At 53.7% G+C, this 24712-nt stretch overlaps 2 protein-coding genes and 2 long non-coding RNA genes across 8 annotated transcripts in view; 2 read left to right on the top strand and 2 right to left on the bottom strand.

Annotated features, from left to right (window-relative positions):
• Positions 1-652: 652 nt before the first annotated feature.
• ATP6V1E1 (ATPase H+ transporting V1 subunit E1) lies at positions 653-13856 on the bottom strand. Its single transcript, XM_028526599.2, has 9 exons — positions 13673-13856; positions 10726-10791; positions 8982-9091; positions 8482-8548; positions 7052-7141; positions 6176-6244; positions 4325-4419; positions 2356-2443; positions 653-1149 (listed from the first exon to the last, which is right to left on the bottom strand). Exons 1-9 carry the CDS (start codon positions 13703-13705, stop codon positions 1087-1089), a joined length of 681 nt encoding a protein of 226 aa, XP_028382400.1. The 5' UTR covers positions 13706-13856; the 3' UTR covers positions 653-1086.
• LOC118497282 lies at positions 9081-9981 on the top strand. Its single transcript, XR_004899808.1, has 2 exons — positions 9081-9150; positions 9227-9981. It is a non-coding gene; the product is annotated as an uncharacterized LOC118497282 (long non-coding RNA).
• A 3099-nt stretch (positions 13857-16955) lies between the features above and the next one.
• On the bottom strand, positions 16956-18067 carry LOC118497281. The gene is made up of 2 exons (XR_004899807.1): positions 17821-18067; positions 16956-17667 (listed from the first exon to the last, which is right to left on the bottom strand). It is a non-coding gene; the product is annotated as an uncharacterized LOC118497281 (long non-coding RNA).
• Positions 18068-18187: 120 nt separating this feature from the next.
• BCL2L13 (BCL2 like 13) overlaps positions 18188-24712 on the top strand; it is a 45822-nt gene continuing 39297 nt past the window's right edge. For 2 of the 5 annotated variants that reach the window (XM_036011130.1, XM_036011132.1), the window contains exon 1: positions 18188-18340. The gene's annotated coding sequence lies outside the window, so the exon portion shown is untranslated. The remainder of the gene's footprint in view (positions 18341-24712) is intronic. The other 3 variants (XR_004899806.1, XM_028526500.2, XM_036011129.1) reach the window with 2 other exon arrangements.

The following is a 24712-nucleotide window of genomic DNA, read 5'->3' as shown; positions in this document are numbered from 1 at the left end:
GTTGGCCTGAACGGAGTGACGAGAGGCAAGTCCTGGCCCTCCTTCCGGGAGGAAGGAGAAGCAGGTCAAGGGCCCTGTGCCAGTCCTGAGTCGGCCCCCGAGGTGAAACCAGGCGAGCCCGTCCGCTCGTGGGGCTGAAGCTGAGCGGCAGGGCCAGCGTCCGGCCCCTCAGGGACCCAGGGGCCCTGCCTGAGTCGGGGGGTGCGTTGGGAGCAGCCCGGTCTGCAGCCGACAGTCGGTCCCCTACCGGCGTGTCCAACTGAGCACCCAAGGGCCCGGAAGTGAGAGGAAGCGGGGTGTGGGCCCCTTCCCCACGAACCCTGCAGGCTTGCGTCTCTCCTGACTCGGCCAGAGCCCACAGAACTGCTTCCTCAATAAAGACGGCGGCCTGCAGGGGGCAGGGCTTGTCTCAGGAGCGTCTGTGTGTGTCTGTGTGTGGTGTGTGCAGCTGGGCGGGGGGTGGGGCTCGGGAAGCAACGCCGCGGGGCGAGCAGGAGCGAGCGCCAGCCACACGAGTCCACGTGTGCAGCACCCACAGCCGTCAGCCAGCAGAGGCCGGGCAGTCGGGAAACGGGGGCTTCTCCGGATCCCTCACAGAGAACCGGACCCTCCAACCACGCTCACTCGCGTGCGTAACAAATCACAACGAAGCTCACATAAACCTTTTGTTTAATAAATAGAGCCTCCTGGCTTGGATTTCACGTCACACGTGCAGACGGGGCCCCCGGGCCCCCAGGAAGGACTCGGGCCCCGCCTGCAGGTCAGGCCCGGGGAGCAGGGACGCCGGGCAGGGCCGCGGCGCTAGGGCACTAGAAGCAGAGGAGAGCGGGAGACGGTGAGGCCCACGCAACCACCACCCGAGCCTTCACCGCCGGCTGCGGGACCAGCGGGGAGCTGGGATCCCTTCCGAGAAGCGAGAGGTAGGTTCCTGGTCACAGTGACGGGGAGGCTCCCCCACTGTCACCAGCTGGCGAAGGGCACAGGACAGGGGACACCCACTGACACACAAGGGCAATCGGAGCAGCAGAGGGGACGCCATGCGGGGCTGTTTCTCCGGCAACCAGACGCGCCCGCCTCTCGGCCGGCCTAGTCCAGGAACTTCCTGTTGGCGTTGGCACCGAACAAGGCTCCGCGCACCTCCGGCATCATCTGCGGGGAAGTGACGTCGTTAGTAAATGAGCACGGTCGACCGGGAGACCTGGGGAGAACGGCACCTTCAAAAAAAAAATGGACTGAGTGTGTGGGGTGACCCTGGTGAGGAAGCTCCCAGGCCCCAGGGTGCAGTTCCGCCGTGTCCTCTGTCCCCTGCAGCGTGCGCGCCGCACCCGAGTCCCGTCTCCTGCCTCCACTGGTGAGCCGCACCGCGCCACCACAGACCCCAGGTCGCGACTCTCCACGGCCGGGAAGGGGCCACCGAGCTAAGGGCGCTGGTCTGTCCTGGACCCGTCCCAAACCTGGAGCTAAGACTGACTGCACAGACGGGACACACACACTACAAATCGAGGAGGGTGTTCCTAAGGCTCCGGTGACGTGGGGAGAAGTGTCCACCCACAGTCGTGTTTCCCGATCTTCACCTTCTGGGCCACCTACGGTCCACTCCACAGATGCTCCCCGACACCCACAGACGCGCAGAGGTGGGGGTGCAAGTTGGGCCGAGGGGCTCCTTGCAGCAACTGAAAACCCCTTGGGACCTGAGCCCAACCTTCTAAGCAGAGCCACATGTGGTCTCACGCCCCTGAAACATGGTCAGTGACCCCGGAATAGAACTGTTAATTTTGCTTAATTTAAATTAAAAAAAATCCACTTGCAGCGACTGGCTGCTCTGCTGGGGCACAGAGCTGCCAGGTGCAGGTCACGAGGTGACGCCCCACGCCCAGGTGCGCCAGACCACCTCCCCAGGGTGACACCTTCCCAGAGCGTCTGCCCATGCAAACATGGGGCCCTGGGGGGGGGGGGGGGGCCAGCCGCCCCACAGTGATCTCTTCACACACAGCCTCCTCCGGTTCCCATCGTTCTGGATGGGCGAAGGGCTTCAGTCGGCATCTCCACTTGCAGTGAGTGCGTGCATTAAAACCCTGATGAACAAAACCCTTGTTCTGACCCCAAATCCCCCCTCCTGTAAGTCGGGGCCCCCGACTTCCCGGCTGTGAGCAAAGCTCGCCTGAGAGCCACCTCCTGTGTGCACCACCCCCACCCGCCTCTTCCACAAACCTGGTCTCTGCGGCCAGAAGGTCGGGGGCTGCTACTGCCCCCCAGTGCTGACGCCCTACCTTTCAAGGAAAAGTGAGTGCGGACTGAGAGAGCGCCAGGCCCCGAGCAGCAGGGGCCTGCCCACTCCCAGGCCCCCCCCCTCACCTGCTGAGCGATGAGGTCCAGCCGGCTCTCGAGGGTGTTGGAGACCTTGATCTTGCGGTCCCCGTTGTAGATCTCAACTCCACCGGCGCTGCGGAGAGCAGAGAAACGACCGTTCCCGCGGGGCTGAGGCAGGCGGACACACCGCACACTCTCGACCCCCCTGGAGCAGAGCGCTGGGGCGTGCAGTGTCTCAGCACCGCAAGGGGCCAGTGGACAGAAGCAACAGCTTGGAATGGAAAAGGCTCTCCAGGCTCGAAGGGGTGGAGCTGGTGGCAACCGTCGCTCACCAGGGACGGCCGAGTGCCGACGGGACTCTCTACGACCACCTGAATGGACCTCCAACAGCCCGCAACGTCAGGAGGTGGACACCTGAGTCCCCGTTTGCAGATGCACAGAGTCCCGTCTGAGCACAGCTTCGGGGCGCGGTGGTGCCTCAGCCACTGCTCACTCCCGCCCCTGCCTCCGTCTCCCAGCAGTCGCCCGGGGGACGGTCAAATCCTCGCACAGGGAGCCTCGCGGGAATGTTCGCTGCAGCGGAGTTGCGCCTCACCAAGTAGTTCTCGACAGCAGGCTGTGGGGCAAGGGCTGGGGCAGGCCTCGCAGACTTTCTTTGGGGAACTTCAACGGGCCATGACCCCAGTTTTCTCCTTCTCCCCCTCCCTCCCTGCCTGTCCTTGGCTCCATCTCTCTGCGGTTTTGTGGACAGACTCGGCTGTCCCCAAGGGCGCGGCACTTAGCTCCCTGCTGAAGATCTGGAGCTGCTGTCTGAGCGGAGTGAGCAGCGAGCGAAGCAGAGACCCCTGCGCACGGGTCTCCTGGGTGCCCACCTTGTTACAAGTAAGACGGCTTACAGAGAGTTGTTAAAATGACAAAGCTGCTGAGCAAAATACTTAAAACTCCACTTTAAATCTGCACCGCAGCAGCCCCCAGGCCCTCATCTGAAATTCTGAAAGCTCCGAGAACAAGAAAAATGGGCTCGGGCGACAGAGAAGCCTCCCCGCCCTGCTGCTGGGCAGTGCACGAGCCTGCACTCCGCCTGCCCTCCACAGCGGGAGAGCCCCTTACGCTCAGCCCCTGCCCAGGGGTGCCATGGCACAGGAACGGGGTCTCGACGGACACCCCCTGTCTACCACAGCCCCACTCAGCGCCCCTGCCTGCAGCCACAGCAGCGACGGTGCCCCGGGAGCAGAAGCAGGCAGCGAGGCCCGCGCCAGGCACGTGGGAGGGGCTGCAGACACTACGTCTCCTGAGCTCCCAGAGTCCCGAGAGGCAGGTGTCATCGCCTGGATGGACTCAGCAGGTCAAGACTCCGTGAGGCCACACGATGGGTCAAGGACCCCTCGCTGGCACGTGGCAGAGTGTCAAACCCACACCCAGCAGTAAGGCTCAAGGCCGTCCGTCCTGTGCACCTCCTGGTGGGTGGAGCCCTTAGCCAGTTACCCGGTCCCTCCCTCCACACCCTCAAGGCACAGGAAGCACGAGTGTGGACCCACGGCAGATGGGGCTCAGCTCCGTCCCAGGCTGGCAGCTGGGTCTGCCAGCACAGCGAGTGCTCGGGGTTCGGCACAGCCCTGCCCAGGACCTGCCCGGCTGGCGCCCTTCCATCCCCAGTCGGCAGGAGGACCGTGGCGTCTCTGCAAGGCCCTGTCCTGGGACCCTCACCGTCAGTCACACACGACTGCGTCCTGCTTCTGGGGGCCCTCGGGGGCAGGCCGCACTGCTCGGCACAGAACGGGGTCTGGGCCCAGCTTTGTGTCTCGGCCGAGACCGGTGGTGCTGCTTCTCCACGGAAGGAACCAAGGGGCCCTCGGAAGGTGGACTTGCAAAGGGTGTCCCCTGGCTCAGAGGGACGAGCACACAGGGCCCAGCAGAGACCAGGGCGCCCCGGACAACACGCCCTCCCCAGAGGCCCAGGCGAGGGCCGGGCTTGCAGCAGGAGGCAGGCATGAAAAGCAGAAAGGCTCCTTACGTATCCTCAGGCAGGTAGGCCTCCTGGTCAATCTGGACGTCGGCATCTTTCTTGGTGGCGATTTTGTACATGGGGATGGCTTTCTGCACGGCAGCCTGGAAACGCAGAAAACCACCGGTCTTAGCGGAAACCGTGACTCAGGCACTCAAAAAATGCACACACTGTGCAAGAGTTCTGGATTTCAGGTAAGAGACTTTAGAAGAGAGCAGAGAACAGAACGTGAAATGGTGCAGCTGCTGCAAACAGCGTGGCAGTTCCGCAAGCTGGAGTCACTGCGTGGCCCCACGGGGCTGCCTCTGGGCCACCCAACAGGACGTGCACCCCCGAGAGCTCAGTGGCCGAAAGGCGGAATGGCCCAGGGGTCTGTCGACAGGGGACTAGAGGAACCAGGTGTGGTGGTGGGTGTGCCTGACGACAGAGCCGGGGCACAGGGGGAACCAGGGAGACACTACCCGAGGGAACTGAGCCAGACACACGAGGACGAACGCTGTGTGAGCCTCCTGCGGAGGCAGCGACAGCAGTCGGGTCCACGGAGAGAGAAGGCCAGAGGCGGGGCAGGGGCTGGGCAGTGAGTGTTCAATGGGGACTGACTTTCGCTTCAGGAGATGAAACTCTGGAGGAGACGGTGGTGACGGTTACACAGCAATGCCTGCATTTAAAGCAACCGTGTGTTTAAAATCGTTAACTTTTTATTGTGTTCGTTTTACCAGTTTTCTTATAGGCGGAAGTGGGCTTTTAACTACAGTGTTGCAGTTAGAGAGGTAAAACACCTAAGAGTGCAAAGTCCAGTCTCTGAACAGCACTGCGGGCACTTTGGCCTTGGGCTGGCCAAAAAGTCTGTTGAGCTTTTCCCACAGAATGAAAGGCTCGTTTTTCATTTTCACCCACAACCTCACTGACTCAGACACGTTGAGTCTGTCGGCTGTCTCCCACCGCTGGCTTCTGGTGGGCAGAGCCGGAGCTGCTGCTGAGCACCCCCCAGTGCACAGGACGGCCCCACAGCAGAGGGTGACTCGGCCACGGTGCCAGTGGCACCGAGAAACTGCACAAACCACAACCGTCACGTTCGATCGGTCACAGCACAAATCTCTTTTTGCATTTCAGTTGCGTTTTTACCTTTCTTGAAATAATAAAGCATAGCTTGCCAAAAATGTTGCATGTTTTCTTGCATCTTCAATATTAAAATGGATGCACAAAAATTCATCAACTTTGGTGAGTTTTGACTTTAATTGCATGCTGACACGACAGCTGTCACAATACAATCTAACGACACTGAAGTTTAAAGACAACCAAGCACCGTTAGAGCCATCATGTGGAAAAAACGGACTTTTTGTCCAGCCCAATGCAGACGTAAATGGCATCTTAAAGGAGCTTGGACATTTTCCTCTGACGGTGTCAGCAGCCCAGCAGATCTGTGCATGTCTTCCATCCTCCCTCCCTCAGCTCCGATGAGGTGCCGCCCTGGAGAGCTACTCAGGACACAGGGTGCTGGCACCGTGTCTGCCTTGAGGAGAAACTTTCGGGTGCCCAGTGACACCCGTGTCACCGGGGGAGGCCAGCAGGCAGCATAGACCTGCCGCCACAGCCCGGGAGCAGTGGGCCGGCCCTGCTCGGTCCCAGTGGGTGCGGCCTGGTGCTGTTCTCAGAAGACCGGGCCTCACCGAGCCCCGGGAAGGAGGTGGGGGCCCACGTGGAAGGCAGCCCGGCCGCCTGCGGAAACCAGAGGCGGAGCTCACGGGCCCAAGCTGCCACAACGTGTTGGGGCCCGTCTCGTCCCCACGGCCGTGCTGCCATCCCTCAGAGCGTGCATCCCATCCCCTCGAAGAAGGGTTCTTTCCCCGAGCTCCTCACCTTGACCAGCGGGAAATCCTGTTTCCGGCAGCGGACCACCATCCGGGGCTCCAGCAGCTGGTACATGCCCTGCAACGCAAGCGGGTGCGGTCAGTGGGCACACGCGCTGTCAGGTCGGGCGACAGCGAGACAGCGTTTGTGTGGTTCTCGCCTCTGGTTCTGAAAAACACCCCCCTGTAGATTCCCCCCGAGACGGCAGGTAACAGGAGGACACAAGAGCACCGCCCGATGTCGCCAGGCAGAAAAACGCACCCGAAGCCCAGGCGGCAGGAACAGAATTTCTGCGGGAGCCGCGCCTCACACCAACCGGGCAACTGGCCCGAGTAAAATAAGGACTCGCAGCCAGGCCGTAAGGGGTTAAAATGTGCACAGCCTTTTCTCTGCACCCCAACAGCCAAAGCAAGTCCTGTTTTAGTGGTGACATCAAACCAGGAGAACTGGCTCGAAGCTTTAGAACTGAGAGCCGAAGGCTGCAGGCGACTCGGACCCCCGAGTCGTAACGGGTGGGCGGGGCTGTGGAGGGGGGTGAGCGCGAAGTCCTGCCCGGACACACGGACAGTCCCGCCGCCTCCTGCGGCGCGGCTCTCGGTCGGACGAGGGAGCTCGCCACAGGGAGGGACGAGGACGGAGGAGCAAGGGGGCTGTCCTCTCTTACGGCTCGTTTTTTTTTTTTTTTTTTTTTTTTTTTTTTTTTTTTTTAACAGAGGTTGTATTTTATTTTCAGAGGGAGGGGAAAAGGGACCGATGTGCCACGCATACAGCCTTTCGGCTCACAGGTGGGCACTCGGTCCACTGAGCCACCCCAGCCAGGGCAAGCCGGTCAGTGTTTTAGGCTATAAACTGGAGCAGACCTGGCCTATGCAGACAGATAGATACCTGGAGAACCAGTCCATCCAGCAGCACCTGGTACCTGGTTGTATCCTTGACCACCTTGCTGAGTCTCTGTTTTGCTTCATTGAGGAGGTCCTACAAAGGGTGGGAAAGGAAGAGGTTACCTCTACACCTGGGCAGCCAGCACAAAACGCACCCACCGTGAGGCTGGTGCCAGCTTGTGCCCCGCATCGCAGCTCACAGCTGTCTGCATTGGACGCGCCCTCTGAGACGCGTGACGGACCGGGTGTGTCCGAGCACACGCGTCCCAGGAGGCACCACCGCGGCTCCCTGGAGGCCAGTCTGGAGCAACAGCCCGGATCAGCGGTCAGTTCCGGACTCACACACCTGACCGGCACGGGAAGATTCGTACGGTACAGATTCAAAGAGCAAGCTGGTACGACAGTTATAGAAAATGCTTCTATTTTTCAAAAGATTTGCTTGCTTTTACAGGGAACAGAAGGGAGAAAGAGGGAGAGAAACACCCACTGGTGGCCTCTCACACGCCCCCCAAACCAGGGACCGAACCTGCAACCCGTGCCCGTGCCCTTCTGCTTTGTGGGACGCCCCGTGCGCTGAGCCACACCAGCGAGGGCCCTGACTTCCCGTTTTTCCTGACGGAAACACCACTCTCCTAGTTGGCCAGCCTGAAATTTAGTATTTGGCACTGAACTTGGAAGAGGGGGAGTCAATCAGCAGTCAGCCCCCTGCAACAGCTTCCTGTAAAGCGTGTCACCACCGACACCTGGCCAGATCCATCTAGTGAGAATAGTATCTGTCAACGTTGGTTGGTTTCTTTAATCATCTAAGAGAATGGTGTGGTTTCCATTTATTCAAGTGTTACAGCTTTTGTCATGGAGGTCTTGTCACTTACATTTGTTCCCCAAAATTAAAAATAGTGTTCGTAGCTATATAGAACGATCTACTCTGTTTTACTTGCTAATTGGTTACCATTGGCATGCAGGAAAACTTAATTTCTCTAAGTTCTCTTTGTAGCCTTTCTGTTACCTTCTGAACTAATTACTAGTTCTTACTGTTTTTTGGGTGTTGGGTTTTCTGTGTAGACGAACAAATTGGCAAAAACAGTCATTGTTTCTTCCCTTCCCACACTGACAAAACTCTTACTTCCCCACCTCACAGGGAGCCGAGGGCCCCGCGATAATCGTGAGCTGCAGGGACCCCGGTCTCGTCCTGACTGTGACTCTGACCCTCTGGGCTTTCTCGACCACGCGCCACGTCTCTGGGGCCTCTGCCCTCTTCCAAACAGCCCTTCCCACGGCTCCCTCTCTGACCTGGGCATCGGTCTCCTGACCAAATGCTCTCTAGATACGACTGACTGAACTCTTTCGGTAATTCTGAACAGTAACTAGCAAATTCTCTGTAATAGGCAAATAAACATTTTATAATTTTATAACCCATAGGGGCAAATTACTCACTGTAATAAGGTCATCTCTCGCTCTGAGGACTTTGAGTCTTGCTTGATTCATCAGATTGGACATCTGACTGCAAAGGGCACGGAAAATAGAATTGGTGCAACATAACAACCAAAACCCGCAGAGAAAGAAATGTGTGGCTTCCTTTGCATGCACAAACACTCCTCTTTGTACATAGCCCAAAGAGAACGCCACTGAAATACATTTAGGTTATTTCTTCCACGTTCTTCTCAAAGGCAACGAAATATTCATTAAGTGCTTACCAAGTAGCAAACAGTTTCCCATCAGTTACTCCAGGGTAAGCTTCCCACCGTCCCCAGAGGCCCCCACTTCCACAGACGAGGGGAGAAGTCGAGCAGGGGGCCCCAGGTTAGGCGGGCAGCGAGCGACCCGCGTAAGACACGACCCAGACCCACGTGGCCCCCGAGTGCCCGCTCCGTCCTCCTGTCCCACCGACTCTGCGACGCTCCCTCAGTGTAGTGCTGTGACCAGGGCCCACTCACATCTTCTTCTGCTGCTCGATCTGCTTCTCCTTCTTCTCGTAGTACTCCATGATCTTCAGTCTCTGGGTCTGCACCAGACGGCCCTTCTCGATGTTGAACTCTTCTTCTGCCTGCCAGGGACGAAGTCATTCCTGACATCAGATTCTGACACTTTTATTTTAAGCAGCTGGTGAGCAGAGGGACTTGCTTATAATCGCCTTATTTCAGATCGAAAATAGGAAATGTATTGTTACTTGTCTTCAAAGATCACCTAACTCACTCAAAAGGGAAGACCAGTGATTTCCATCATAAATAATGAACCAGAGGACTGAAAGTTTGGCCAAGGATCATAGTACCCAGAAACAAAGCTGCAAAAGATATAATCGGGTAGAATGTTTTGTATATAAAAAAATCATTATGCATTCTAAGTTTAGTCCATTTGCTTACTAGAGAGCTAATGCAAGCAACACGGAATTTGGAGTTCAGGAAACCTGGGTTACCGCCTGAAGAACAATGAGATTTTCTGTGTACAGATAATGTGCAGCTGGAAACAGCCACACAATTCCTCAGTGCCGGCCGACTGCTGCCTTTGCAACAGGCAGGAGGTTTCATTTTCTACCGTATGTTCTTCCCAGGCATCTGTTTTTTTTTTTTTTTTTGCAATAAGCATCAAGGAATGAAAAAGCAAAAGAGGAACACAAAAATAATACACCTTCCTTAATCAACTATCACAATTAGTCACAGGTGTCAAATGTCTGAATGCTGGACTCCATGAGAAAATCAGTTCGTTCATTGCGTTTTTTAATTAAAGAAATGTTTCAAATTTTTGTTAGGAAACTTTTAGATTTACAGAAAAGTTGCAAATTTATGAGACTGTACTTTTTCACCCACCATTCGCCATCATCTTATATACACGATTTGTCAAAACCAAGAAATCAACACCAGCCCATTACAATGAACCAAAACCCAAATTTTATTCCCCTTGTTGCTACCTAACATCCTTTTCTGTTCCAAAACATCACCCGGGACACCACTTATGTGGTCACTGGAGCCCTAAAACCTCCTCGGACTTGTGACCGTCTCTTCGCTGGTTTCTCATGACCTTGGTAGCTTTGAAGAGCACCGGTACGGTACAGCCCGTCCCTCAGTCCGGGTCTGCCTGCGTCTTGTGTTCCTTAGGCTGGTGCTGGGGAAGGACTCCCAGGTGGGGAGGAGAGCACCACCAAGGGGACGTGTCCTCCCCCGGTCACATTTAGGGCAACCTGAGCCACCATCCACATCACTTGGTTAGGTCACCCCTTTTCCTTTTCCCTGGAAGTTGGTCACCAAGTCCGACCTACAGTCTGGGGAGGGTGGTGGCTGGGGGACGGTTTAAGCTCTGAGCCACCCCCCCCCATTGAATATTTATTTTATTTTAATAGTTGTTCAAGTACAGTTTTCTGTCTTTTACTCCCAGCCCAGCCCACCCCCTCAAAAGCTCCGAGTTCTTGTCAAGGGCAGTCGCCTGCGTGTGTTTTGTGGGGTCCCCTCTAAGGACTGTGTCTTCTCTCCCCGTCCACCACTTTCCCGTCCGTACCATGACACTGCAGGACACTCACTGGCAACCAGAAGGTCAGAAAGGAAAACTTGTTTTTAATGTTTACTATGAGAGATACTCTTATTAATCCTACGCATTGCATTGTTAAATAATTTTACTAATTACTGTTTATCAAAGTAGAACAATGTAAAGCTTTGTAACTTCTTAAATCTCAAAAATGGAACTTACTTTTGCATCTATTTCTTCTGCTTTTTCATTGGCTTCTTGTTCAATAAAAGCCATCATATGCTTAATCTGTAAGGAAAAAGAAAAGATTATTTTTTTTTTAGTATAAAAAGAGAAGAAAATGTGTCTTTTCTGAGCCAGTCAAGTACTTACTGACTATATATGATGCATCAGGCTCTGTGTGTGAGGAGAATCAGACAGTCCCTGTGCTCAGGGACTGGAATCTGAGATTCTACCTGGAGTCTGCTCCAGCAAATGGCCAAGGTGCAACATTCAGTAACACGGGTACCCCCCTCTCCAGGAGCTGGGATCTACTGGGTCTCCCTCCAGCCAGCTGCTCCGCCTCCACCCACTCCGACCGACTCTGGTGCAGAGCTGCTGCATCCCCTCTGCCAGCTCTCCCCGCTCCTCCCCACACACGCCCACCCGACTTCTGCCCCTTCCAGTCCACTGCAGCTGCACTCATGAAATCACAATCTCCTCGCCCTGAAATCTAACCTTTGATCTTCCAACATCTTTTGAAAAAGATTTTACGCATTTATTTTTAGAGAGAGGGGAAAGGAAGAATAAAGAGAGGGAGAGAGATATTGCTTTTCCCGTGTGCCCCGACTGGAGACCGAACCTGCAACCCAGGCCTGGGCCCTGACCGGGAATTGAACTGGCGACCTTTCACTTTGCAGGATGGCATCCAAACCAATGAACCACACTGGCCAGGGCTGGAGTCTATTTTAAAAGTTACACAATACTTACAAAATCTCAAGGCTTGAGCCATCCAGGGCACCTACATGAGGGCTCCATGTACAGAAAGCCCCGTGACCTTGCAGCAAGGACCGGCCCCCACACACCCGTGTGCGTGGGGCCCAGGTGAGAATGGCAGCTTCCCCCAAGTCCAGTTTGAAGCTTCAGTGAGCTCGGCCTGGACTTCTAAAGGTAGTTTCACTAAACACAGTCATTAAGTCAGATGTTTATAAATACTACAATGGCACTAACTTTAACCCAGGTCAAAAAAGCCTGTTTACACTCAACCCCTTAAGGACATTTAACTCCACCCCTAAGGCAGAAGAATCTGACCTTTTAAAAAATACTTTTAACAGCTAATTCACTGATGACCTAGAGCCCAAGGAAATACTGCTTGACCTCTGTATTTCTCCTGGGGAAGCCTGAGTCTTCAGCACGTTATGACAAGGGGGGAAACGAAAGAGCAAGAGGGAGAGGAGCCTCAGTCCTAGTGACCGCTCTACTGGAGGATGAGGAGGGCACTGCACTTTTTTTTTTAAAAGATTTTATTTATGTTTAGAGAGGGAAGGGAGGGAGAGAGAGAGAAACATCAATGTGCGGTTGCTGGGGGTCATGGCCTGCAACCCAAGCATGTGCCCTGACTGGGAATCGAACCTGCGACGCTTTGGTTCACGGGGCACTGCACTTTCCCACTTGTCACGTTTTTCCTGCGGTAAAAGCCTGAGCAGCAGTGCTAAACGTCCATCAAAGAGTCCACAGCCCTGCCCGGGGAGCCAGCTGGTGAGAGCTTGTCCCAGCAGCCAAGGCTGCAGGTTCAACGGCCAGTCAGGGCACATCCAAGAATCAACCCATGAGTGCACGGATGAGTGGAACAACAAATCGATGTTTTTTTTTTTCTCTCCTTAACATCAACTAAAACTTTAAATTGTGAATTGAAAAAGCCCACTGCTCTGTAAGACTGTTGAAAGCTTTCTTGAAATTTTCCAGAGGCCATTTTTGCTACCCTTTCCCTTTGCAATCAGCACAAGAACCCCTGAAATGAAGAAGAAACGCCCCACTCTTCTCAGTGCATGTTAGGTTAAGACTAAAATTCAAAGGTATTTTCAAGGAAATGGAAACATCCTAAGGAAAAAAAAAACACTGTATTGCTCATCAAAAAATATCCGTAAGCCAGCGAGTGAGCTTTAGTCACAGAATTTTCCTACTGCCTCTAAAAGGAGGACACTTAGTTCTCCAAATTAGGTGGAGATTAAACTGCGGCGTTAAACCCCCTTCTTCTTTTTTTTTTTTTTAAGATTTTATTTATTTATTTTAGAGAGGGAAGGGAGGGAGAGAGAGAAACATCAATGTGCGGTTGCTGGGGGTCATAGCCTGCAACCCAGGCATGTGCCCTGACTGGGAATCGAACCTGCGACACTTTGGTTCACAGCCCGCGCTCAATCCACTGAGCTACGCCAGCCAGGGCTTAAAACCCTTCTTTATAAAACCCGAGGGCCCTGGTTTCAATCTCTCTCGGCCAGACAGGTTCTGCGGAGAGACTTCAGCAGTTTAACGGCCGACTGCCTACAGACGTGAAGGTATGGCTCATTTCTTAAACAAAACAGTGGTCCAGGACCTCTTATTCGCTTGCAAAACTGACGTTCGTTCACAACCTTGGCAACCATTTTCCTGGCTCACTACTGCGTGCCGAACACTGCTGGGCTCCTGCGGGTGAGGAGGAGAGCCAAGCTCCGCACAGCCGGGAACGCACGGCCTCGCGGACCGACCCCTCCAAGGTGAAGCGACAGTCAAGTGGGCGGCGTCAGAACCACGCCCGCGGGAGCGGCTCTCCGCCGCCGCCGTCGCCAGGGTTGGAGCCCAGAAAAGACGGCGTCCTCAGCCTCGCATTCCCCTTGCGTGTCTCCCTCCGTGTTTGCCACGCTCTGCGCCACCAGGCACAAGGGCCCGGGGAGCGGGGACCCGAGTGGGAGGCCGAGAGGCCACGCAGGCGGAGCGCGAGACTGGGCGCCCGTCACAGGAGCAGTGGGGCTCCTCCCGGGTCGGCAGGACTCCCTCCCGCAGACAAACCGTCGTGTCACGGGACCCGGGGGCCGGGGACGCTCCTGGGCATCCGGGCTACCCGAGGCCGCGCCCGCCCACCGTCCCGCCGCCTGGCTCGGCCCAGCCCCGGCCCGGCGCCGCGCCACCGCGGGGCCCACGCCCAGCCCCCCACCTGCTTCTGCACGTCTGCGTCGCTGAGGGCCATGGCGACGGCGAGGCTGGGCAGGTGCGCGACGAGCTCGAGTTTACGCCCGAGGGAGACGAGGGAGGGAACGAGCGGAGAAAAGCCAGCGTAGGTTCCGTTTTCCTTAGCTTTATAACCCCAGCTTCCTGTTCCTGTCACGTGATCGCGAGGGCAGGGCACGTGAGCATCCTCACCCAATGAGAAGAGAGTAGGCTCGGGGAGGTCCCGTTTCTCCCCGCCCCCCGCCGCCTCCAGGCTAGCGTAAGCGCAAGTGCGCTTGCGCGCGTGCCCCGGCGCGAGTCCCTTTATTTTATTTGCAAATAATTTGTCGTCGCTGTTTTCCTCAACAGCCTCCTTGTCGCTGAAACAGACGGAAGGTCAGGGATTCTGGCATCCGAAGTTATTGGAGCTGTGTGGATTTCTCCAGTCCGAAGCTTAAATATTTTATTTAGACAAATCCAGAATTTAGTGTTTTATTGACATGGGCTTAATGGAAACAGCAAACTCAATAATCTTTGATTCATTAATAGACTTTATTCTTAGAACAATTTCAAGTTTACAAAGAAGCAGTAGCGCAGAGGGCTATCAGATACTTTCGTCCCTCTCACACAGTTTCCCTTGTCGTTTTCTTGACTGCAACTATGAGGGTTTTTTTTTTTCCAGTTTCTCCAATTGTTAACTTTTTAGTGCAATACATTTGTTACAGTGAGTCAATCAGTATTGGTGTATTAACTAACGTCGGTGATTTATTTGGGTTTCCTTAGTTTTAACCGAATGCTCTTCTTGTGTCCCAGGGTCCCACCCGCGGCACACTTCACTTAGTTGTCTCGTCTCCCAGGTGTCCTCGCGGCGGTGACAGTTTCTGGAGGAATCGGAGGATCTTGACCGTGTTGGCGGGTCTGGTTAGGTACGTTGCAGGATGCACCTCGACTGGAAATGTCTCAAGATCGGTTGGGAGTTTCAGGTTTTTCGTGGGAATGTCGCAGACGTCCAGTGCCATCAGGTCAGGCTAACGATTCCTGCTGTCGACATCCTTTTTGGCTCGTGGTGTTGACCTTGACGGGCTGGCTGAAGGACGGTGTCAGGTTTCTCCTTCCCATACTGTACTCTGAGAAGGAATTACTAAGGATTGGAGAGCTATGCTCCATCTCGCTTAGGGTGCAGTAGCTACATAAATTATTTGGAATTCTTCTGAACGGGTCTGTGCATTTTTTAACATTGCTCCCAGAAACCAGTTGGAGGGAATTATTCAGAAAATTAGAGCAGAAATTACTACAGATGGGTTTACTTCAAACCCCATTTTGTTCTCCCTAGCTATAAAGGCAAAGGCTGGAAAGCTTTATTTTTAGGATAGACTACTATTAGTAGAATTGTGGGTTAAAGGGTTCACACATTCTTAACACTGGGTTTTAATTTTGAAGAAATTTCAAATATAATAAGTTGTAAGAAGAGTACAATGAATTCCCATTACCTAGACCTGGTTCCACCAACTGTTAATCTAATGCTGTTTGCTTTATCACTGTCCATACAGACAGCTCTCAAGTTATAATGGTTAGACTTAAGATTTTTTTTAAAAAGTTTACTGGATTTTAAAGAGAGAGAGGGGAAAAAACATCGATTTGTTGTTCCACTTATTCATGCGTTCATTGGTTGATTCTTGTATGTGCCGACTTGGTATCAAGCCCACAACCTCGGTGCATCAGGATGACACTCTAACCAACTGAGCTACCCAGCTAGGGCTGGCCTTAAGTTTTTTTTTTTTTCTTTTTTAACTTTACGATAAGGTGAAAACAATATGCTTTCAGTAGAAACTGTACTTTTTGAATTTTGATCTTTTCCCAGTCTAGCCATATGCAATACATGATCTGTGCTCTCCGGTGATGCTGGGCTGTGGCAGCGAGTCCCTCCTCTCACTCAGCTGTGAGATCATTAGGGTAAACGATCAATTCTCTACGGTTTACTGTGTTTCGAGCATTAGCATCGCATATGTCTACAAAATTCCCCTCATGTCTCCTGCTTCCAGTGACAAGAGAAAGGGCAACTACTCTTGACATGGAACTCAAGATAATTGCCCAGCTGCACATTCGAGGTAGGCTAGCATAAACTATGACATTTGGTGGGTTAGATGTAGTACAATAAATGCATTTTCAACTTACGATGGGTTTATCAGAATGCAACTCCATTGTAAGTCAAGTAGCATTTGAGTGTGTATGCATGCATCTTTATATATTATGACTCTAAATAGTTCAGTGTTTAGGAATAAGGGTGTACATCAGTCAAATTCAGGAAGTTTAACAGGTCCATTCTCCCGTTAATCCACGTCCCACCAATATCCTTTGTAGCAATTTTTTAAATTCAGAATCTAATCCAAGATGTTTTTTTAGTCTCCTTTAATATGGAAGGGTTAGATCCTTGACTTTGTTTCCGGGTAGTGGTTTTTTTTAAAGATTTTATTTATTTATTTTTAGAGAGGGAAGGGAGGGAGAAAGAGAGAGAAACATCAATGTGTGGTTGCTGGGGTCCTGGCCTGCAACCCAGGCATGTGCCCTGACTGGGAATCGAATCTGCGATGCTTTGGCTTGCAGCCCAAGCTCAATCCACTGAGCTACGCCAGCCAGGGCCCAGTAGTGATTTTTGAAGTGAACCAGACATTGGAAGAGGCCAATGCTGACAGTTTCCTCTTCCTGAGGTTCAGGTCACGCACGCAGGGAGTGCTGCGTGTGCGGTACCTGTCCTCGGTGAAGCACCTGTCGAGGCACCTTTCATGGCAATGCTGCACATTTTTAAGGCTACCAAATTGTCTTCCAGCTCTACTAAGTGGGTGGTGTTCTTTGTGGTGTTTGACAGATGGGTGCACCTACTTGATGAATCTGTTTTCATGAGAGAAGGGTCCAGCCACAGGCTGGTAGAACTTCAGGGCAACAGAAACCCACACAGTGGGCCTCATCTGGTTCAGCATTCTCATGAACTGAGCCACGCCAGATCAGTTTGTTTCTCTCATCTTGATAGTTTTTGTGTGAATAACTTCCCTTCACCATCCCAGAGAGACATTTCCAGGATTATGCCTCCCTCTGTCATCCGTAGGTCAGCGTGAGGTGGTACTCATTCTTTATTACGGACCATCCCACCATTTATTTTTAAGTGTTCTGCAAATAACGGGTTGGAGAGTGAAAAGAGCAATCTACTGACACATGTGTAATCAGTTATGGAATTAATGTTTGGAACAGACGTGGCACTGTCAAAATCAATGTGCTTTTGTCTTTTTTTTTTCTTGGAAAACAGTGTGCTGATCTTTGTCATTTGTTATAATTTTGAGACATTAAAAAACACAGAAAAGTACTGTGGATAAAAAAAAGGGTTGTCTGGAAACTAACCTCAGGAAGTGATCTGATTATAAATTCCTAACTGGGCAGGAAATGATGTGTCGTCAGGCCCCCACGCATAACACTTCTTCATTAAAGGATTATCTTAGCCCCCAGCAAGTCCTGTCCATTGTTTCTGTGCATCCACGTTAACACACCTTTGAAGTAAATTCTAACTACCTTCAGGAGAATGATGCTGCCAGCCATCCTGTAATCCAATCTCTACTTCGCTTTCTTCCACGATCATATAGTCTTCCTTTCATTCCCTCAATTTTTAAAAAAATCCTCACGCAAGGATATGTTCGTTGATTTTTGACAGAGACACACACAACTGGGTCCGTTGTCCTAAGAATTTTTATCTGTTTTATTAAGCAGGGATTTTAGGAGAGGTTTGGGAGGGTACAATAGACTTCTCATAGCTTTCCAGAGGTGCCCTTTCAAGGTCACGGTCTCCACTGATTGGCAGGCACCACGCAGGGGGTCGTTAGTCACGGCACCCAGTCCTGAGGTTAGCTTTGGCATGGTTTGGATATTACACCTTCTCGACTAAATCTAGCCTCAAAGGACGCTGGGTTCCGGCAGACCTCCCATAACAGTCTATTTCGGGTCCAACGCTAGGTGCTGTGAACAAAACAGATTATACAGGCAGCTCCTGTCATCTCCACGGGGCCTCTGCTCCAGCAGGGTCTCCCCGCCCCCCGCCCCGAGAACGGGCTCTCTACGCCACGCCACCTCCCCCCCAGAAATCCCAGCTTTCAAGGGTGCTTCCCCAACCACTGGCCGCCAGCTCCGCGGCTCTCCTGACACTTCTCGAACACCCTTGTCTGTGGATCGGAACGCGTTCTGCGAACGCAGCAAGGCTCCCGCCGCGGGAGTCGCCAGCTTCTCTCCGCACAGAGGGAGAGCACCCCACCGCCTCCTTCCAGCGCCGCCAGACACTTCGGCGGATCCCAAGAACCATAGAGTTGAGCCACACCAGGGAAGAGAGGCCGGGAAAGGCCGGCTCTTCCGGGTCACATCTGTGCGGAGAGATCGCCAGACCTCTATGGGCCGTACTTCCGCTCGGGAAACCCGCCTTTCCCGGCGCCCCTGGGCGACTCCCGCCCCCCCCCCCCCCCGCTGCGACGCCGGCAGTGACGGAAGCACGCCGGCGGTGACCTAACCCCCTAACATGGCGGCGGCGGTAGATTAGGGCCGCGGGTCGCAGCCGCCCGCGCCTCTGGAGGAAGGACGCTGTGGGAGACGAGTGCCGCCGCCGCCGCCGCCTCTCCCACCTCCTCTGGGCCAGGGCCAGGTGAGGGGAGTGGGGCTGCGGGCGCGCGCAGCGGGATCTCGACCCGCTCCGCCGGCGGCTTTCACGGGATGGGAAGGTGTCTGGAGACGGTGCCGGATCTCCGGCTGCTCAGTGGTTCCGAGGACGCGGCAGTGTCCGTGGGTGTCGCCCGAGCGTTCTCGAAGCTGGTCTTGTCCGGCCAGGTCCCGCCGCGATCGCGCGCGGAGCGGGGCTTCCTGAGCGGGTGGCGGGTGGCGACCGGCGGGGGCCCTCACCCCGAAACACAGCTCTTCTGCCAGAAGCAGGACTTGGTTCAGAGCGGTTCCGGGCCAGCCCTGCCGGCCCTGGTCGTTGGAGTCGCTCGTCCTCTCCGCACTGACGTGCGGACACCGGCGATGGGGACGGTGACGATGATAACGATTGCTGTCACACACTGCCTGGGGTCCACGCCTCCTAGCCCCCTGTCCTCCCGCCGCTCCAGGGGGGCTCTCCGCTCCGCTCCGGCTTAGGCTTCCGGGCCGAGGCTCGGACCTCAGGTGAGACCCGCCGGCCTGGCCCGCTGTCTCCAGCCTGGGCGCTCCAGCACGAGAGCGCGTTCGCCCCGGCGGACCCCGCGGTCTCCGCCTGTAGGCGGCAACCCCCCGCCCCCGCCCGGTGGGCTGTGGAGCAAACCAGCCTGGAAGCCGGAGTGCGATCGTCCGCCAGGCTCCCCTGAGGCTGCTCGTGAACCGGCCTGTTCTCTCGGCCCCAACTCGTCCCGCGGCCACACCCTCGTGGTGCCTCTCTGTTCTGGTTTTTCCCGGAAAACTGAGCGAAGGCTGGTGGAGGGGGGCCGCGGAGCCACTGCGCGTGTGCGCCTGCCAAGTGGGAACAGTCCGGCCCGGTGAAGCGGCCTCCCCTCGACGCCAGCCCGTGCGGGGCTTGCAAACTCCTTTGCTGTGTTTGGCCACGGACCGCTCCCAGCATCCGCCCCCCAAACGATTCCTTGTCTTGTGGAGGGTTGTACCCGCGTAGCTGAATTCCGTGGGAGGCTCTGTGAGGTTGAGTCCGGCCAGTTCAAGTCCAGGCAAGAGGAGCTCACCAGCCCGGGGGCTAGTGTTTACCAAATACCCAGGCGGTGATTTACAGCAGTGAGAGTCATCGCCCTAGAAAATGGGCTTCTTACGCAATAAGTTAGACCCGCAAAACAAGTTTTAGTTATTTGTTTTTTTATTCCTCATCCGAGGATGTGTTTACTGATTTTTTTTTTTAAAGAAAGAGAAACATCGATCAGTTGCCTCCTGTACACGCGGGACCAGGGATCCAGCGCACACCCCGGGCTCCCGCTGACCGGAATCACCCCTTAACCCACTGACCCACCCGGCCAGGGCACACAACAAGTTTTAAACAATCATTAAGTAGTGCTGTTCTGTTTTTATCGCTGTTTTTAAACATGACTTTGATTTATATATTATTCCAAGTAATTGGTCACTAAGAGTTCTTAATGTATATTATGGAGTTGTCAAAACTATTTTTTAACAGCCTTATTGAGATATAATTAACATACACAACTCACCAGTTGCACAATTTAGTGGTTTTTAGTTCTTTCCCCGAGTGCACAACCGCCACCCCAATTCTTACCACCCAAGGGGAAACCCAGCCCCCTTAGCTGCTCTCCTAGGCCCCCACTGCCCCACTTCCCAGCCTGGGCAGCTGTCGTGTTACCCCAGTCTCAGCAGAGCCCCTGATTCTGGAAGGACGCTTCTTATAAAGGGAGTTACATCACGTGTGGACTTTGTTACTTTTTTACTTAGCATAATTTTTTAAGATTTTATTTATTTTTACAGAAAGGGGAAGGGAGGGAGAGAGAGAGGGAGAGAAATACCTGTTGGCTGCTCCTCGCTCGCCCCCAACTGGGGACCCGGCGGCCACCAAGGCGCGTGCGTGGCGGCCCAGGGCCTCAGCCTGGCCGTGGCGCGTGTCCACTTCCTCTCGTCTCCTGGCCACATGCCCTTCCCCTGTGTGGAGCTACCGTGTTGTTGTGCCCATCAGCTGATGGGCAGTCGTTTCCGTGCCTTGGCTGTCACACGTACAGTGCTGCTGTGACCACTCACGTGCAGGTTTTTGTGTGACACGTGCTTTCATTCCCCGCTGGCCCAGGCCTGGGAGTGCAGCAGGGGCCGAACTGGGCCTCCCTGTGACACCAGCTGTCGCCCCCGTCCGGGAGCCCGAGGGATCCATTTCGAAAGTCAGTCTCTGTCTGTGGGGAGAGTCACTGCCAGCCAGTGAGAGTCAGTGTGAGTGAGAGCATTTCTGGGCAGCTCTTTTTTGATTGATTGGTTGATTGATTATTTTTAAAATTTTTATGAGTTTATTCAGGCCAAATTGACAACAATTGTGGGGAAGCCAAAATTTCAGCAGATTGAGAAACTGCTCCCTGGCAACTCTTCAGGCTTTATTTTTAGAGGGACGGAGAGAGAAGGGGGGGGGGGGAGAGAAACATCATGTGCAAGAGAGACAAAAGTTGATTGGTTCCCTCTCACACACCCCCAAGTGGGGACCTGCCCTGCAACCCAGGCGTGTGCCCTGATGGGAACCGAACCGGTGACCTTTAAGTTCACAGGCCCGAGCGCACGCGGCACCAGCTAGGGCTGAGCGGCAGGGTTTCAGCTGGGCGTGTCTGAGTCGGAAAGGGACGCCCTGCATCAGAACCGGTAGGACCGGTGAGCTTCAGAAATGACAGCTTGCTCACCTGCGTTTCTCAGCTGGGGGAGTGGACTGTGATTTCACAATTTTCATCAGGATTATTTAATTTTACGTTTATTTTGGAGAAAGTCTTAGAATTCTGTAGGAGCTCATAAAGCATGGATTAAAGAAATAGTTATTGGATTCATGTTAATTTATGGAACTTCAAAAAAAGTTCCTTACTCAGACCACCACTGAGTTTTGAGACTAGAGGTCAGGTAACCACATAACTTTGCTAATGTTTAAAATTACAAGTTTTGATTTGTGGCTGAGATATATTTTTATTTTTCTCTTTGCAAACCAGGATTACAGATCTGTTCAACTCCATATTACTGGAGTAGTAAACAATCTTGTTACATTATAATTTTATTATAGTGGGGAGAAATGGCCTAAAAACAAAGGGCTTTCTGAATTAATTTAATTGAACGTGTTAAATTGTAGTGTGTTTCTGTTACAGTTCTAAGGGGTAGGTAAGGAATATAACATAGGTACGATGTTCTATTATTTTACTTTATTTTATTTATTTTATCTTTATTGTGTTTTCTCCCATTATCATGACATTTTAAATTAGTATGTCTGAGGTAGGTGGTATAAATTACTATATATGTATTTTTTATTATGTTACTTTATCTTATCATTTTATTTTATTTTATAATCCTCACTTGAGGATATGCTACTGATTTTAGAGAGGAGGTTGGGAGGTGGGGAGGGAAAAACATTGATCAGTCGCCTTCTTGTGCACACCTGGACCAGGAATTGCACACTCAACCTAGGTGTGTGCTCTCACCTGGAGTCAAACCTGTGACTTCTCAGTCTGCACCCTACCATGGCAATTCTGAGGCTTTTTAAAGCTTACCTTCTGACACTCAGTTGCTCTGTCCTCCCCCTTCTGTTTTGGAAGTTTACTCTATAACTTATCCCTTGCTCTGTGTTTCTTTATATCTCACTGGCTTTTTCTCAACTATGTGTGCAAATGCTCGAGTCTCTCCGACTGTGCACAGACATAGAACAGAGCAGGTCAGTGCTCGGCCCCGCTGCTCCGCCCCGGCCTCTGTCCTCCCTTCCCTGCAAACTGTGCTCCGGGTGTGAAAGAGCAGACTGACTGTCCCACTCAGCCGAGCTCTGCGGCCGCGCGTGGGACCCTGGCGCTTTCCCTCTCACGTGTTCCGCCCACACTCGGGCCCTGCCCGACTCCTGGGCACACTCTGTCCTGGTCTCCTCCCAGCTTTCAGCGGCCGCCGTCCTCTGCCAGCTTCTCACCTTTTGGCCGCCCCTGAAATGTTCATGTTGCCCTGAATTCTAATTGTATTTCTTTTTCATATCATGTCTCCTTCTGAGAAATCGATACTCCTCTGCCTCTTACTCTGGTGGTCATGCTTGGGGTGGCGATGGTGATGTGGGGCACAGAGTTCTTCCCTCCCGACCCCTCACTGAGAGTCGTTGATACAAATAAGATTGAGGATTTACTGAGCTTTATTTTCTACACTTTGTAATCTGAAAACGGTAGGCAGTGTTTCCTGTGTTTTCAAGCTCGGTAGCCCCTCTCCCTACTCCCCTCGATGTTGGCCCCCTCCGCCTCCTTCCCACTGCCTCGGGCGGGCACAGCTCGGTGTCTCCAGTCCAGACCTCTGTCCGCACGTACGACCTGGGTGTCCAGCTAGTGGTTGTGCGTCTCCACCCGCACACCCCACAGGCGCTCTGAAGTTCAGCGTGCGCCAACGTGAACTTGGTGCCCTCGTCCCCAAACCAGCCCTTCTGCCGCGCCGTCTGACTTAGGAGATAGGAATGATACCATCTTGACACAGCTCACGCCGTCAGCGTCTCACCGGGTTCGCTGACACACCTCTGAACTCGGCCTGTTTTCCTGTCCCTCGTCTTCCCGCTGGAGTTCCTGTCCAGCTCATGCCTGTTTCGCTCAGATGTTTCCGATCTTCCTCTGACTCGTGTCCTTGCCGGCCCAGCTCCCACACCAGCTCCAGGGTGGATTTGTGAAGTGTGGTGGGATCTGTTGGTGTGCTTCCATGGCTGAAAGCCCTTCTGGGATTCCTAAGGGGTTCTGCGGTAGTTTTCAGCCTGTTTACATCACTACCTAATGTGTGAGTCAAATGAAAGAAAGGGAGTGTTTTTCTCTCCACAGTCCACGCATGGACTGTGCACACAGTTTTAGGAGGTTTGTTCGTGGACACGGCTGCAATGCCTCCTGGCGTGCAGGATCCAATGCAAGCTCCCTAGCCTCCCCTGCCAGACCAGCACGGCAGGCGCTGACATCTGCTCGGGCCGCGGAGCCCTGCCCCCTGTGGCGCAGGACACGGCCACACTGGTCGCCGTGGTTTGTGTGTCGTCCATGCTGTTCCACCCCATGCCTCCCCCCATCCTGCTTGAGCTCTCACGTTCACCCCTTTCCCACTGCCCGGCTGGGTCGGGTAGTGGAGACCTCTCCCTTCCCCACGGGGCTCAGGTTTTACTTAACGAAGCCTTCTCTGATTTCTGCCTCCTCTTCCCCTTCCCCAGGGAGGCTTGTCTGTTTCCTCTGCGGGGTTGCTGCCTCCCACTCTGTGGGCACTACTCGTACCATGGAACTTCATTCTTACTAGTTTATATGTTTTTGTTTTCTTCTCCTCAATGGAAAACTCCTGAGAGCAGGTGATTGATGAGTTGTCTTTGTGTCTGATGCCTGTGGCACCCCTTGTATCTTAAGGCCCACGTTGAATGTACACACACACACACAGTTGTCAGCAGGCGTTGTCTTCTGTTTCAGGAGGTGTAATTACCAGTCTGTGTGTGGGCTTTGTGGAACTGGAATGTCTTCTAAGCTGTAAATTGAGAACGTAGTGTGTTACAATTGTTGGGAAGCTGCCTTAGAAATTTTAAGAACAGTAGGTCCCAGTTAGGTCTTGGTTGCTCACACAAAGTGACCCCACAGTCCTCTTGGGCGTGGACTGGCACCTACGGAGAGGACATCTCTTAGGACGCATGGGACAGCTGGGAGAGGGGCGGGAACCAGGGGCTGTCCTGCTGCGGGCCCTGCCAGCGTCCGGCCACAGGACTAGGGTGGTCGGCTCCTCTGCGGACCCACACCGCCGCCTTTTCTGCACATTACCTCGAGTGTCTTCCAGAGCCCCAGTCCTGGGTGTGACCCTCTGGCTCGGCTGCACCTAGACCACCTCTCGTCTTCTGGGCGCTGCGGACCAGGACAGGGGGGAGGGCGTCTAGCCCGTCGGAGCTTCTGAAGCGGGGGTGTGTTTTCTGCTGAGACTGACCCTGGAGGATGCCGCCGAGGTCGGAAGTTGGGTCAGATGGCAGGCTGGCAAGAAAGTAAGACAGAAAGGCGAACGCCCCTTAAAGCACTGGGGAGCCAGGTGAAGGTGGGACCGAGTGTTCTGCACGCCTTGTGAGGACGCGGGGGTGCTGCTTGTGTTCCGTGGGGTCAGCTGCAGCACTTGCCCCTTTCTCTGCAGGATGCAGTAATACTTTGAAATACCTTCTGAAGGTATTTCTGAAGCTTATGGGAACTTTGGAGGCCGAGCCGGGCAGTCCAAGGCATGTTGTTTGGTTTGTTGGATATTTTGGTGTGGTTTCGTAGCATCGCCCCCAGAAGACAGACACAGTGATCATTCCAGCACATGCCTCTGTTCGCTTGTTGCAGGTCTTAACTTTTGCCAGCCTTGC

Source organism: Phyllostomus discolor, chromosome 11 (genome assembly GCF_004126475.2).
Source record: "Phyllostomus discolor isolate MPI-MPIP mPhyDis1 chromosome 11, mPhyDis1.pri.v3, whole genome shotgun sequence".
In the NCBI taxonomy this organism is placed as follows: Eukaryota; Metazoa; Chordata; class Mammalia; order Chiroptera; family Phyllostomidae; genus Phyllostomus; species Phyllostomus discolor.
Note: the sequence above shows the minus strand (reverse complement) of the source record. Positions and strands in the feature narration are given on the sequence as shown.

Excerpts from the sequence above, each read along its gene's own strand:
- ATP6V1E1 (XM_028526599.2), bottom strand. The coding sequence starts at position 13,705 with ATGGCCCTCAGCGACGCAGACGTGCAGAAGCAG. Across the intron at positions 9,092-10,725 it reads CAGAAGAAATAGATGCAAAA|GCAGAAGAAGAGTTCAACAT; the intron begins GTAAGTTCCATT and ends CGTCCCTGGCAG. Across the intron at positions 2,444-4,324 it reads GCCTACCTGCCTGAGGATAC|CGCCGGTGGAGTTGAGATCT; the intron begins GTAAGGAGCCTT and ends TGCTCTCCGCAG.